Raw genomic sequence first — 16,690 nt, forward strand, 5'->3', positions numbered from 1 at the left:
TCACTTAAATGCAGGGTTCTTAAAGGGTTATTGGTAAAAAATAGATTTTATCTAAAAAACAGGATTGTGGAAACCTAAGAAACAGGATTTTTTTAAAAAGGCTTATTAATGACAACATTTCCGTTAGTAACTTATCTCAAGTTCCTTAGACATTCTGAATTCGTTTGGTCATCTCAAGAACAACAAATACAAAGTAATTTAGCCTTAACAAAGCCTTTTAAAAAAAGCATGTCAGCTTGTGTAAAAATTGAGATAATTGTAATGTAATTAAAATTGTAATGTAATCCAAGATTACAAGAGGTGCACTCATAACAAGAAACTTTTTTTTTTACTGCATATTATATAACCTTGTTAATGGTGTAAAATAACTGTAAAATAATGGTGTACTAATCATGCTCGATTGCCATTAACACTTCATTTCCCACTCTGTCTAGATGTGGCATAATGTGAAGTAAATTTAAATGTTAACACTAAGAAGGATTCAACAAATATTTTTGAATAATTTAACCAACAATATGACTTGAAATAAAAATAACATAAAATAAAACAAACAAAAAAATTGTGTACTTACATAACCATTATCTGCAATTTTAAGGCATGAACCAAAATCTGCTAATCTGACATGCCCTGTGTAATCCAATAATACATTATCAGGCTTGATGTCTCTACAAACAAATAATATCATTTTTAAGGTTTTATGACACATTAAAATTTGGTCAATATTATGGTGTTACCTTTAATTACATTCCTTGAAATAAGAAAAAAATAATAAATTAAAAATCCTACTAAGATACTACATACTACATACTATACCACTTCCTACTTAGATCCTAAACTCTTCTACTACTTCCTCTACTACTTCCTACTAAGATCCTAAACTCTTATTTAGATTATTATTTATCTTTGTGGCTGGTGAGCCCCGACTTCTTCCAACATACACCACAACGACAAAATGGATATTAGGCTATCCTGCTGGATGTGGTTACAGCGCTCAATAACCTAATGGCTACGCTAACACTCACGCACACATTCATATTATTCTTATTTAGATTTTTATTTATTAATAGATCCTTAACTCTTATTTAGGTTTCATATATCAGTCAAAACATTTATCTTACACTGCAATGTCTCAAAAGAAACAAAGTTACAAAAAAAGGTTAGCAATTTAAAAAAAGATTTCTTAAATAAGTTTAATTTAAAAGAAAATTTATAGTTAAATTTTTTTTTCATTTTTTTTTTTTTTAACGAAACAATAATAATGATAAACATATTACAATAAAATAAAATAAAAAAATAATTTTTTTTTTATTGTTTGTAATAAAATTTATTCTTTTTTATGAAATATATTAATATGCAATACAAAGGTTATTAATTTGTATAATAATCTATTTACTGATATATGAAACCCAGTTGTAGAAATTATTTATAATAATATTATAGATATTTTATAATTATTCAATTATAAAATTTCTACCCATCCAGAATTTGTAAAGATATTGAATTATTAGGATCTTTGAGTTGATGAATCTTTTCCTCTTATCAAAGAAAAAAACTAAAGGGATAACAGCCCTCTTTATTTCTATATACTTTTTACATTATGCATTATCTATTTTTGTGTGTGGGTGTGTGTGTATATATTTTAATTAGGATACAACTTAAAAAATTAAAAATACAGGTGACTGAATAAAGATACAACTTTTTAAAGATATAATAATTAATTATATAAAAAGATAAAAGATAGAGTTGATCAAATAAAGATGCAATCTTTTTATAACCTGGAAGATTAACTATACAATAAAAGAAAAAATTAAATGTAAGGAAAAATTAAATGTAACTTAGTGTTGAAGCTAAGCTTATCAATAGTCCATTTAACCCTTAAAAAACTTTTTTAAAGAATTTGGGTTGATTAAAAAATCAATGCCCTTTTATTTTGAATGGAGATGATATCCTTATCTATAACATTGTGTTTTGTGTACTGAATAAACTAACTTACCGATGCACATATTTCATACGATGTATGGAGTCAATTGCTAAAATAATTTCAGCAGCATAGAATTTAAGCATTTCCTCAGGTATGTGATCTTCATATTTGGCTAACAAAGTCAAAAGGTCTCCGCCACTATAGTAGTCCATGACAAAATACTAAATTATTATAATTAACTATTATTAATAAAGACGATATTTAGAATAGAATATTATAAATATAAAAGATTTTTTTATAACTCAAACAAAACATTTTTTTTACCAAATTGCTAGTATCTTGAAATGCATAGTGTAGTTTGGTGATCCAACGACTATCTCCAAATACTAAAACATCTCGTTCTTCACGAAAGCATGCAGTCTAATAAAAACGAAATTTTAAGTCTGTTTAATAATATGCCATTATTAAATAAAATAGAAACTATTACAATTATTATAATTAAATATTAACAAATGCTTACATAGTTAGAACATAAGTAAATTTTCAAGATTTCTATCATTTTAAACATTTTTTTTATTATTATAAGATAATATGCAACAATAAAAAAATTATAAATAAAATTATATATTATAAGATAATATACAACAGTAAAAAAATATATTTATCTTCTTAAAAACTTAAAAAAAAAAAAACTCAAAAAAAATATGCAAAAGTCAACAGTAAAAATATTGATGACTAAATTACTTTTCTGGATGAATAAATCAGGTACAAGTTAAAAATGATTCAAAAGAAAAACTTGCCGATTTTTCTGAAAAGAGATGAAACGCTCAACTTTTTTCTAACAGCAAACTAATTACCATGATGTTAGCAACCCTTAATATCAATACCAGACACAAGGCTGAAGTTATTCAAAAACATTCTTAAAAGAGTCATTGATAGGTTTGGCATCCAAAAATGCAAGCCCTTTGAATCAGTAATTACAACAAGTCAAATATATAAAAAAGTTTAGAAAAATTAGCAACCATAGTCGATAAAATTTTCATAATAGAAGACTGCCTTGTTTGAACAGCAGTGCAATCTTTACTTGTTACTGACAAAATCATCAGTAATATGAACTTTGCTTATCTTTAACATTACAGTAGCTTCTTCAAAATCACATTTTTGAAAGGAGCTAAAGAAAAAATTATAAAATTTTTATTGAAAATAAAACTAACCTCTGCTCTTTTTAACATTTCCCACTTGTTTAATGTTTTCATCGCAAAAATCTTATTTGTTGATTTCATGCGAACAACAGCAACCTATATAAAATAAACAGCGACCTATATAAATAAATAGCTACCTATATAAATAAACAGTGACTTATATAGATAAACAGCTACCTATATAAATAAACAGCGACCTATATAAATAAACAGTTACCTATATAAAATAAACAGCTACCTATATAAGTAAATAGCTACCTACATAAATAAACAGCTACCTATGTAAAATTGAAATCGTATATATTTAAAAAATAAACCATTTGTTAAAAATTCTCTTCAAAAAAAGTAAAATAAAAATATGCCAATTTCCCCAGTTTTAAATGGGCAAAAAAAAAATCTAATCAAAATATAAATAAAAAGTTTTAATATATGTAAAATTCAAATTCTTGAACAGTTAAAAATAAACGGTTTGTTATTAATAATACTTTTTTTTTTTTAAAGTAAATTTTTTAAAAATAAAATTTTTTAAATAATACTTTTTTTTTTAAAGAGTTTTTTTAAGGAAAATCTATTTACATTATTTATAATGAATTATTTTATTATAATTTCAATAGGATTAATTTTAGAAGTTTTGTTGTACTTTGTAAGTTGGTAGTTAACAGAAAGCAAAGAAGAAAGTTAAATAACAACACAGTTTAAGAAGACTTTAAAAACTGTAAACTGTATGAGTGAGGAAAACATGAAGACAGGACTTCTAAAGTATTGTGTTTGAGGTAAAAAAAACTAGGTTTATAAAAGTTTTTTGAGGTAGAACAATTAGAGTAAAAGGATAAACCTAAACTTAATCTTACATGACTTATCATTTAGCAACTTTGCTAAATGATGAGTCATGTAAGATTAAGTTTAGAAAGAACAAGAGTTTTGTATTGAAACAAAAGTTTTTGAGATTGAACAAAAGAGGTGTGAGAGATGTACATCATTTGAGCAGAGACAATAGTAGTAGTTTTAGAAAATATAAAAGATGCAAACGGGACAGAAGCACAAGCTTGCGAGCTAGAGCAGGTCCAACTACATGTGTTTTTGGAGTGTCTAAAAGAGAATTAGCATAATTAGAAGAACCAACCCAAATATAACAACAATATTCCATAAAAAGATGGAATACTGTTGACAACCATAAACTTTTTTGACCAGACTATACGGTTGTCTCATCTAACAAATAGAACCACTTTAGATGAGAGACAACACAGAAGTGAAGATGATCCAGCATTCATCATCCAAGGCAGGAAAAAATGTAATGCAGATTTATATCTATGCCAGTCTAATGATGAAAAAGGAGCGCAAGGCCAACAAAAATATTCTGCTTACTTCTCTGTAGCTAAATGTTAATTTCTCCCCAAGACAAATATTTTCAAAACAAAAATGTGAAATTGGTACATCACCATATCTCATGTAGTCAGGATTATACAAGTAATTAAAAGAATATTTGTATTAAAATTACTGGAGGGTCAGATGTTGATGCTGTTGAAATACACACATGAATGAGCATGTTTGTGTAGCCACAAAGAGTTTTGAGGTTGGAAAAGGGTTTGGTTTATAAAGTATTGAAGGAGAAATGGTGTTAGAATTTTCCTATGCTATGAAAATAAACTATCAAAGGAATAAGCCTAAAGCATCTGTAAAACAATTTAAAGCAACAAACAGATAGAACGTAGAGTGGTACAAAATATGTAAGGTGGCTTTAGAACACAAGTGGATATTGTCTTAATCAAAAAACATGATAAAATATGGGTGAGTAACATAACAGTGCTGTGTAAAACAAGGTACTTGTATTAAACAGCAAAAATTAATTGTACTGTGTAATACACTTTAATACTTTAACCAACATTAATAAAACACAAAAAAACTATCATCATTACCAAGTTCTCTAAACCAATCATTCACTAATATTCGATGCCTTCGAAGTAACTTTTCTTCTGTTGATACTTATCTCTTGCAAAGTTCACCAGACCTACTTGCTCTTTGTGAGACTTATTTGAGTTTGGCTGTCTCATCTTGTAGTCTTGGTATTGATGGTTATCTTTCTTTAATTTATGAAGACTCTAATAGTCACATGCTTGGCCTGGGCATATACATTCGAAAGAACTCACCCATTTGTCAGGAAAGTAGGTTTAAATCTACTGACTATTCTTTTATGTACTTTTGTTTAGCACCACTTCACTCTATTGCCTTTTTCTTTGTTCTATATCATTCTTAAGACTGCACTCTTTTCGGTGTTATTTCTGATCAAATTGACCTAGCCCTCTCACTTTATTCATCAGCCAACATCGTTGTTGGTGACTTTAATGCTCATCACACTGAATGGGTTGGCTCAAGTGTCATTGACTCTGCAAGCATTAAGGCTCACAACTTTTGTCTTTCTCAATCTCTAACTCAAAGTCAACTTTCTAACTCGCTTTCTAGATAACCCGAATCATTTACCTTCTCTACTCGAGTTATGTCATGCTTTTGATCCCAGTTATTGCTCAGTTTCTACACATTCACCCATAGATGCTTCTGATCACGGTTTAATCTCTCTAAAACTATTATCTTGTTTTTCTTCATCATCAGAATCCCCCTATCAACATACCCTTACAATTACCTTTAAACTGACTGGGACTCTTTCTGTATTTTCTTCGTGATGGCCCTTAGGTAGAAATCTTTCGTCTTCCTGCTGACAAATGTGTTTCATGCATAACTTTGTGGATTCAGGCTGGCATGGAATCTTTTATTCCCTTTCGACGGTTCCAGGTCAAGCCTCATTCTTCTCCATGGTTTTCCTCACATTGTGCTGCTTCAATTTCCAATCGAAACCATTACTTCCATATCTACCAGCAAAACAATTCTCCAGAAAACAGATGTCTGTTTTCTATTGCTAGAAACCATTGTCTAAAGGTTTTGTCTAATGCTAAGGCCTGCTATTCTCAGGTCATGAAATCTTGTACTTTATCACAAAAATTAGGCTCTCGTGACTTCTGAAGAATCTTTAACAGTATCAATAGTAAGAGCAAATCTGTTATTCCGCCTCTCCTGTACCATTCAGATTTTGTCACCTCACCTAAAAACAAAGCTGAATTGTTTGCTTAATTCCACTAGTTGCATTCTACCTCATATTGCCACAAATAGGTTGATCAATTGTTTGACATTCATATTACTCCAGCTTCTGTATCTAAAGTGATTGCCTGCTTAGACTCTTCTACAGCTTGTGGTTTGGACAACATACCTGTTATAGTCTTGCAGAAGTGTTCTCCGGAGCTGTCGTCTATACTTTCAAAACTATTTAACAAGTGCTTATTGGATTCTTATTTTCCAGCCTGCTAGAAAGTGACATCTGCTATCTCTATTTTCAAAAATTCTGGATGGCGATCTGACTTGTCTAACTACCATTCCATTAGCCTTCTTCCTATCATAAGCAAGGTTTTTGAATCTTTAATTAACAAACACTTAATCTCTCATCTTGAATCTAATAACTTACTTTCTGATCATCAATATGGATTTCGATCTTCTTGTTCTACAGCTGATTTGCTAACAGTAATAACTGATAGGTTCTATCTTGCATTAGATAAAGGTGGAGAGGTTAAGGCCATCGCTATTGACATTTCAAAAGCTTTTGATAAAGTTTGGGATGCTGGTCTTCTCCATAAGTTTTTTCTTATGGTGTATCCGGGAACATCTTTAAGATTATTGAATCCTTCTTTTCCAATCGTAGTATAAAAGTTGTCCTCGATGGGCAGCAGTCTCCTTCATACCCTGTAACTTCAGGGGTTCCTCAAGGTACTATCCTTGGCCGTATACTCTTTTTAATTTACATCAACGATCTTCCAGATACTCTTACATTTAGGGTGGCATTGTTCACTGATGATACACCATTTATTCTTGTCTTGATAAGAAGCCAACACTCTCTGATTGCTTGGAGGCAGCATTTGAGCTTGAAAGGGATCTCACTTCTGCTACAGCATGGGGCTCACAGTGGCTGGTGAACTTTAATTCAGATAAAACCCAACTTTTTTCAGCCAATCATTACCACAATAATTTATATCTTCCTATATTCAAGAATGGTGATTTACTCGACGAGTCGTCTACCCTTCATCTTCTAGGATTAACTCTTACTTCTGATCTTTCTTGGAAACCATATATCAAATCAATTGCAAAATTAGCATCTGCTAAGGTTGCATCTCTTTATCGTGCTCAACACTTTCTTACTGGGGATTCTATTCTTTATCTCTATAAATCTCAAATCCGCCCTTGTATGGAATACTGTTGCCATATCTGGGACAGATCTTCCAATGATGCTCTTTCTCTTTTAGATAAGGTGCAAAAACACATTGTTAACATAGTTAGACCTGATCTTCCCGCCAATCTCTAGCCATTATGACATCGTTGTAATGCTGCTTCTCATTCTCTTTTCTACAAATACTATAATGGGCACTGCTCTAAAGAGCTAGCTTCTCTTGTACCATCTACTAAAATTCATTTTTGTGTTACTCGTCATTTAATTAAGTCTCATCCTTTTACTGCGACAATTTCTAAGTGCTCCAAAAAATCTTACTTATCTAGTTTTTTTCCTTGAACATCAGTTCTTTAAAATTCATTTCCTTCATCTTGCTTTCCAGATTCATATAATTTGCAATCTTTTAAGTCATCAGTCTATTGTTATCTTGCTCTATAAACTTTATCCTATCTCTTCCAGCAACTTTCAACTCTAATAGTGGTTGCTTGCAACCTTGTTGGAAGCAAAGAGTTTAAAAAAAAAAACCACCCTCTCCCCCGTCTCCTCCATATGCAAAGGTCAATGATAAATACCAAAGGTCAATAAATAAATAAATATTACATGAAACTATAAAGTTGCATAATGGTATTCTCTTGTAATATTATTTTTTAATTTAGCATTTTTTGCTGAAACTGTCAATTAAGTATTTCCAGAACTTGGAAATTAAAGATAAAGTATATAACCATTTTGAAAAGAAAATTCAAACAAAAGCAGAAATCAGGTCAAAAAGAATTGTGGAAAGTACATGGAACAATTGAAAAGTTTTTTGATGACGTATACAGAAAAACAAAAACATAAGAATGCAAGAAATCATGATGGTGAAATGTACAATAGATTATTAAATGGCATCAAGTTTGTCTGGGTGCTTGTGACAGAAACTGAACACAAGTTTTTATGTTTGTCTTGATGGCTACATTTTAAATCAAATTGTCAAAGGCAAATTGGTTTTGAACCGGATAGTTTTAACCATTTTCCATTTTATCAAGGAAACCTGGCAATAAATTGCACTTCTTTTCAACGCATTAGAAAAAAAAATTTAAGAAGCAAGAGATTCAGAAATTTAGAAAAATGATTGCCAAGAATTAGTGAAACCCTTAGTTGAAAAGCTACTCCCAGCACTTACTGGTGTTAAAAAGGTAGATAGACTACCAATAAAAGTAAGTTTTCAAGACAAGGAGTAATTAATGGGAGTCCTTGAAATCAAACCATTTTCAGCTCACAACCTAACAAGCATACTATATTGCACAATATAAAAATATTCAAATAACATATTTAAAACTAAATTTAATAATAATAATAATTTTGTTTGATCCAAATTAGAGTTACTATGGTTACAATTTTTAACACCACAACAGTTTTTTAACTATCATTAGTTTATTGTAGGAATTGCTAGTTTACGGTATACTAAAAATTTAGTATACAGTTTACCGTATAGTAACCCGTAAAGTATACTGTAAAGTATACCGTAAACAAAACTTTTTTTTTGGCGAAGCCCTATTATTGTTTATGAAGAGCTTTTACGTTTTACTTAAAAAAAATATGTTTGTTTTTTTATTAAGTGTTTTTGTTTGTGCGTTTTAACATAATATTTAATATAAGTTTCATTATATACAATATTTTTTTAGATAGATATAAAATAAGGAGCAGCACAAACAGCATTGTATAAAAATTTATTAGTATAACACAATAACAAATCGGCGATCCCTAGTCTCGAACCACAGACATTCAGATTACGAAATCAACGCCTTATCTAAACATGCTAATCGCGCATATTAGTAAGGCAACAATCAATATACTAATTTTAAAAATTATTGTTCTTTTTTGCATATAAAAAATAAACTTAATTAAAATTGACCAAGATAATTTACTTATTACAAAACTTATTATTAAATATTGTATTGTCATCAAGCAAGAGTATGTATGCAAAATTTGAAGAAAATATATTATCAGGAAATGACTCAAAAATTGATTGGAAGATTTGATACTCACAGAATAACAAAGACGACGAGTTAATGAAAGCATAGGTAAAAACACTTTAATTATGATAATACAATAAGTATTGTATAGCTATTTAATACATAATCAAAATATAATTATTAAATTATCAAGTCAGTCCAGAAATATTTCATAAATAAAAGTATATAGGTATACTAAAATTCAGTATACCAAATATACGGTAAAGTTTACCATAAAGTTAGTATACCGTATACTGTAACCGGCAATCCCTAGTTTATTGTTATTATTATTAAATAAAATGAAATATAAAATACTAATAAAATGGAAAATGTGATTAAGTTTTTTTTATGTATAAAATCTTAATATATGTATTTATTATTATGCATAATTATGTATAAAATCTATTTTATGTATAAAATGTACAACTCAGAAACAAACTTTGGCATATCAGAAAGTAAGAATTAAGCAAGGTACTACAAAATCGGCGAAATATAATCTTGTGACCTTGCACAAAAAAGAAGAGCACTCTATTATAATACAAAAATTAAATATCAAAAAAGAAAAGAATTTTTTTTTCAATTATAATTTACTTATAAACAAAATAAATTATATAAACTAACAGATAAAAAAAGTTTATAGCTTGACATTAATTAAAAAAATATTTATAGCTTATAAAAAGGGTTATTTAAACCTCTCCAAATGCTCCTCGACCAATGATATTTAATGTATCAAAATCATCTCTTGCCAGGCGCAAATTCTTGATACGGTTTGCTACTGGTTTTGCTAAAATTACAGATTAAAAGTTTTTCAAATAAATCCTACGGCACCCAAGAATATGGGTAAATTTAAAAAAAAAGTGCGAAAATCCAGAACAAAAAAAGTCTTGACTACTTTAACTAGGAATTTTTAAAAGAATCAAAAAATATTTAAATTAAAAATTGTGAAATCTCATATAAAAAAAAAAAGTCTGGCGTAAAAGATACGCTTTAAAAAAGCCTGTATCAATCTGGAGTTATGTTTTTATAAAAATGAAGCTACAAAGATTAGAAGATATAGAGATCCAGGTGTAAGAGAATGGCAAGCACAATAAAGAAAGGCAATTATAGTATGTGATAACTTTACAAAATAGAAATATCAGATCTATTATTTATTCATCAATAGAGAAATAAGATTCAAGATCATTTACATGTTGCAAGCAATAAATTGGTGACTTTTTCTCAAGACTGGAGTATACAGCTGTGCTATCAGCAAATAAAGCCATTTTAGAGGTAACATTATCAGATTATTACTTTAAGAAAAATGGAAAATTAATAAAATACAAGGAAAACAATGTAACGTTGCAAAAGTTACTGGAGATGAAAGAGAGTGAAATGAATAAACTGGAAATGAAAGTGAGAATTAAGTGATATTGACTTTTTAAGATGAGTTGCCATTTTACATACAAAAATGTCAATGTCTTACTTGCATGTGCGCTCAGCAGTTTTATGTTAAGCAAAAACAACTTTATTTTGGAATATTTAAATTTTCTTTTAATATTGTTTATATGATGTTTATTAAAAAAATATGAGATCATTAAAGAAAGCATTTAATCGCAACTGTGAATTGTTAAATATTACTAACAAAATAGGAAATTAAAATTTAAATAGAAAAAAATTTTTAAAAATTAATATTCAAATAATTTGTGAAATAATTTGAACACAGACATTCCATGTAAGAAGTAAACGTCTAATCTAAATAAGCTAAATATGCGAATACTTATAAAAAAATGAATATAATTATATATTAAAAAAACTTATACATAAAAGTATACGCATGCATTACATAGACGTATTCAAAAAGGGACAATATATACTTGTTAGATTTAAATTATACAAATATATTTTACAAACAGATAGCAATTTAGATTTCTGCTTTCCTCTTTAAAAAAACAAAAACAAATAAAATATTGGAAAATCATTCTTTTTTAATCTCAATATAAACTATTTTTTTGCTTTGGCTCATCTAATTTTGTTGCTGAAAATAACAACCACCCTAAAAAAACAAAAATAAAAACAGCACACAAATTATTTCAATTATCAACTTTTTTTTTATTTTTTTATTTAAATATATTTTAATTTCCTATTTTGTCAGTTTTTTTTTCTTTGTTTTTGAAACAGTTTTTTTCCCCAAAAGTGCAAAACTTGCAAACGGCTGTAACCAAGTTGTCTAAAATAAAATACTCTTGCATGGACATACAAGACGAAAAACCGCACACATTTTCTGGGAAGGCTTTTGTGTGTGTGTGTGTGTGTGTGTGTGTGTGTGTGTGTGTGTTAACAACCTCTTTTTCATGCATGATTGAAGTTCTTATTTTAATATTGTTTTAATAAAAATATTATATACATTATTTTTATAATATTATAAAAATATTTAATAATTGCTGTATTTAACAGATTTTGTTTTTTCTCAATGTTTAATGTTTAAATTCATTTTTTTTTCTTTAAATTTTTTTATTTTTCTCATAAGTGTGTGTGTGTGTGTGTGTGTGTGTGTGTGTGTGTGTGTGTGTGTGTGTGTGTGTGTGTGTGTGTGTGTGTGTGTGTGTGTATAGACACACACACACACACACACATTAATAAACAGCCAGTCAGTCATAAAGTGGTTTAAATTTTAAAAAGACATTTAAAATAGTTTTATTATTTCGACATGCTACTTTAATTTGCTTCGTTGACAAGTTAATTACATAAACTAGATCATTTCTTTCTTTTTCTTTTTTTTGCTTTACTTACTTAAATTACTTTCATTTTACTGGTGGTTAACAACCTCTTTTTCATGCATGATTGAAGTTCTTATTTTAATATTGTTTTAATAAAAATATTATATACATTATTTTTATAATATTATAAAAATATTTAATAATTGCTGTATTTAACAGATTTTGTTTTTTCTCAATGTTTAATGTTTAAATTCATTTTTTTTTCTTTAAATTTTTTTATTTTTCTCATAAGTTTATGATGCAAATGTAATAAATGAATGAATGATTTATAGGTAAATTTAAAATTTTCTGTAGGAGGATTCTTAAAAATATAAACATAAAGTAAATTCTTATTTTATGTAACACAAGTATTTTTGTAGAAGTGTTTAATAAAACAATGGTTTTTTAGTATTAATTATCAAATTTAATCTTTTCATTTATTTTTTTGTAGCTTTTTCCAGCCAATGCAAAGCAATGAAATGAATGAATTATTTTAAGATAAATTTGAAATGATCAGTTACAAGTTTATTAACTTTTTTTTTCCGTTCTAATATTAAATTGTTTGAAACATCAAACATCAACCCGTTTTATATAGGCAAATAAAAAGAGACAACCAACGCTTTCATTTTTCAATAGCATTCATAAAACAACTTCGTTTAGTATTAAGTATTCAGTTTAAATTTTGATAATTTTGTATAAAATTTGTTTTGATATTTAAAAAAAAAAAATTCAACATTAGATTACAGTAGTCTCTTGCTTAATTGCGCACCCAATTAGTTGCGCATCCCAGTTGATTGCGCATTTAGGCCCAAAATACTTGTGTTTTAATTTTTTACTGAGTTTTTTGTTGAAAGTGTAATTAGATCAGAAAACGTAACTATTATTTTCCTGTGTTAAGTTAAAAACTAGTTTTTATCATAAATATTTTGAGATAATGATTTTATCAGAATGTAAATAGATAAGTAATTCGAATTCGAATCGAAGTAAATGATAAATCTTGTTTTAAACAGATAATAATAAGTTTGAACAATTTATCAGTCAAGTCTCATTGAAAAACTTTAATAAAAAGATTTTATTTTAAATTTAGCTGTCTATTCAGAATTCTCTTATTCCAACTTTTTAATCCTTATTTCTTATGGCTAAAGGCAAAGGAAAAAGATTATCAGAAGAGCAACGAGTCGAAATTATTGCTAAACTTAAAAAAAGTGATGCGCAAAACAAACGAGCGATTGCAAGAGAATATAATGTAACTGAAAATTCAACTTGATCTCTCTGGAATAATCGAGATCAAATAGAAAAAAGAAGTTTACTAATGACAGAAGAAGCTAGAAAAAAAGTGTTTCGATTATCGCCTGGAAAATTTAAAGCAATAGAAAATGAGCTATATATTTGGATTGATGCATTGCGTCGTTCGAAGATTGAAGTGCCTCCATTGTTAGCAATTATGAAAGCAAAAAAAATAACGCAAAAATTAAATATAAAAGAAGAAAAATTTAAAGCTACTTGGCAATGGCTCGGAAACTTTCGTTGTTGAGGCTTAAAATTGATGCATCTCTTTAGAGAAGGAGCTGAAGTTGAGAAAGATGATCCTGTTCTTCTTCAGCAACTTGAGGACCTTTACTCAGTTATTAAAATGTACAGACCCGAAAATGTATATAATATGAACAAAACTGGACTTTTTTTTCGCTTGTTGCCTAGATATTCTCTGTTAATGCCTACTGAAAGCTTAGTAACTACAAGAGGTAAAAAAAATCTAAAGAAAGAGTGACTTTAGTTGTTTGCTCCAACGCAACAGGATCTCACAAAATACCCTGTTTTATGATTGGAAAAGCTGCACGAGCTGCTTGTATAGTCGGTAGAACATGGCCTATACTGTATTTTTGTCAGAAAAATGCATGGATGGATGTCTCTATATGTTGGAAATGGTTCAATGAAGTCTTTTATCCTGAAGTTAAACGCAAAACTGGCTTACTTGTTCTTTTATTATTAGACAATACACCTGGACATTTTGAGACGTTTGAGCGAAATCTTGTAAAAGTTGGAAGCAAGCATTTGATATGGAGATTATTGCGGCTCTCATGAAGCGATATAATTATCCATATCTCTCAGACATATTGTCATATTACAGCCTCGATGTAAATACAAAGGAATGTCTGAAAGAAAGTAGTCTTTTGGCTTGGAAATCAATACAAACTTCATCTCTCAAAAATTGCTTCAACAAGGCAGAACTATTTTAGATTTCCAGTCCCGTTAAAACTGAACTATGCTCTGAGGAGGCTGACTTGACATCTTTTAATATGCTCTTGCTGCTGAACAAAATTGAAGGAATAGGGAATATGATCAGTTCGGAAGATATCAGCAATTTTGAATCAATTGACTGTGAAGATTCTCCAACGTATATTGAAGCAATCAAGGAAGATGTTAAAGATTGTTTGTCTCTCGAAGAAAATAATGATAATGCAGTTGCTATGCATAACAATTCTGATGAAGAAGAAGCTAATAATGATGAGATAGATGATGGTACAGACTTCTTAGGTATTGAATTTATATATTTATCTCTGATCGATATTGTCAAGCAATTAAAATGTCAAAAAGCTAAAGCTAAATTTTAAAAGACAACAACGATAAATTAATGAATAGCAACGAACAACTATCATCAAACATAGGGTCAGTAATTATGAAAATTAAATGAGAAAAGCTGAAGAATGCATATCAGCCTACAATCCATGACTTTTTCCGTCATGCATAATTTATTTCTTAATAAAGATTTGTTTAAATAGTTAATAATTTAGTTTGCTAAATTTTTTCTTATCTTTTTCTTATTTGTGCACTCCTAGTTAATTGCGCACTCCTAGTTAATTGTGGACCACAGTGCCTGTTTCAATTTGCACAATTAAGTGAGAGACTAATGTAATTGGATATTATCAAACTTCTTTTTTTAATTAAATAAAAATGTGTGCATGATTAGTGTGCATGGGCATAATTTTAAACAAATTAACATTAGCTGGTAATTTGAACATTAGCTATTTGCGAGTTTAAAACTTAAAAAATTCATTGATTTTATTTCAAATCATTGTTTTAAAAATAATGCGAGTTCATTAATTTTTAAAAATTAACCAACTCGTATTTTGTGTGTGTTTAGTTTTAATTATGAAGAACTATTACTCAGAGGAAAATTTAAACAAAGAAAAAAATAAAACTTTTGACTGCCCAAAAAAAAACGATTGACCATCAAATCCATGTGTTAGCCGGTCAAATTGACCACTTGACTTTGATTTCTTATTTTCCACGCTGTATATATATATATATATATATATATATATATATATATATATATATATATATATATATATATATATATATATATATATATATATATATATATATATATATATATATAGATGTATATATATATATATGTGTGTGTATATATATATATATATATATATATATATATATATATATATATATATATATATATATATATAGGGCTCGAAATAAGTGCCGGACATTTTTATTAAACATTTTTTTTTACATATTTAATTATCTATTTAATAATAACATAGTTTATGTATTTAATATATTTACGCAATAATTTATGTATTTAAATAATTTACAAAGCATTTCGCATAGTATAGTAATTTTTAAAAAACATAATATAAATATATTTTCCTTTTCAAATTTCAGTTTTTTGACCGTAGTTTTTTACTTTTTTTTTAAGATTTTCTTTTTGTTAGATAATTTATCTTACTAATTTTATTTTTATTTTCAGCACATTTTCAGTTGTCAAAACATATTGTATAATAACAAAGTATTTTATGTTTGTTCAGGAATGGCGTTAGGTCACACTTTAATTTTTATCAGACATGTCCGGCAAACTTGAGTCTTTATCAGACAAATTGTCCAAAAGAAAAAAGTTTGCTATTTCATGCCCTGTATATATATATATATATATATATATATATATATATATATATATATATATATAGATATATATATATATATATATATATATATATATATATATATATATATATATAAATTAAAAGACATTAAGTTAAATATGATTTAAAAGTTAAAATTTTTAATTTAGTTTTAAAGTAATGCAATTTTTTGTTTCTTATTATTTCAATATTGTGTAAAGTACTTTTTATTTAATTTATTTATGAGCATAAATTATGTTTATGAATATCTCACTGGTAACTGATAAAACCTTTTTATAAATTGTTTTAGCCTTTATTAAAAATAGTTCATTAAGTACGTAAAAGCATAAATAAATAAACTGTGATTAACAAACAAAAAGATTATGTTAAGTATAAGATTGTTTTAAGAAATAAATTGTAAGGAAATATAATCAAATGAAGAACTTAGATTTCATCAGTAACTTTTAATTTATTTGTTTAAATAATGTTTAACACAAAAATTAAATTTAGTTATGCAGTACTTTAAAATAAGTTAATGACGCAATTTAAATTTAAATGATGTAAGTATCAAAGTTGAATTACATTTATTAGCATTACATTTATTAGCATTACATTTATTAGCCTAGTTGTGTTTTCCTGCTTATCTAG

General features: G+C 27.7%; 1 protein-coding gene across 1 annotated transcript in view; it reads right to left on the minus strand.

The window, feature by feature from the left end:
• The window catches only part of LOC100213759 (serine/threonine-protein kinase MRCK alpha), a 76,821-nt gene that overhangs the window by 58,283 nt on the left and 1,848 nt on the right, over nt 1-16,690 (minus strand). The window contains exons 2-6 of the mRNA XM_065799036.1: nt 10,077-10,168; nt 3,136-3,219; nt 2,246-2,341; nt 1,994-2,142; nt 572-665 (exon numbers count right to left, since the gene is read on the minus strand). Coding sequence (XP_065655108.1) covers nt 572-665; nt 1,994-2,142; nt 2,246-2,341; nt 3,136-3,219; nt 10,077-10,168 — 515 coding nt within the window. The remainder of the gene's footprint in view (nt 1-571; nt 666-1,993; nt 2,143-2,245; nt 2,342-3,135; nt 3,220-10,076; nt 10,169-16,690) is intronic.

The sequence above is a fragment of the Hydra vulgaris genome, chromosome 06 (assembly GCF_038396675.1).
Source record: "Hydra vulgaris chromosome 06, alternate assembly HydraT2T_AEP".
NCBI lineage: Eukaryota > Metazoa > Cnidaria > Hydrozoa > Anthoathecata > Hydridae > Hydra > Hydra vulgaris.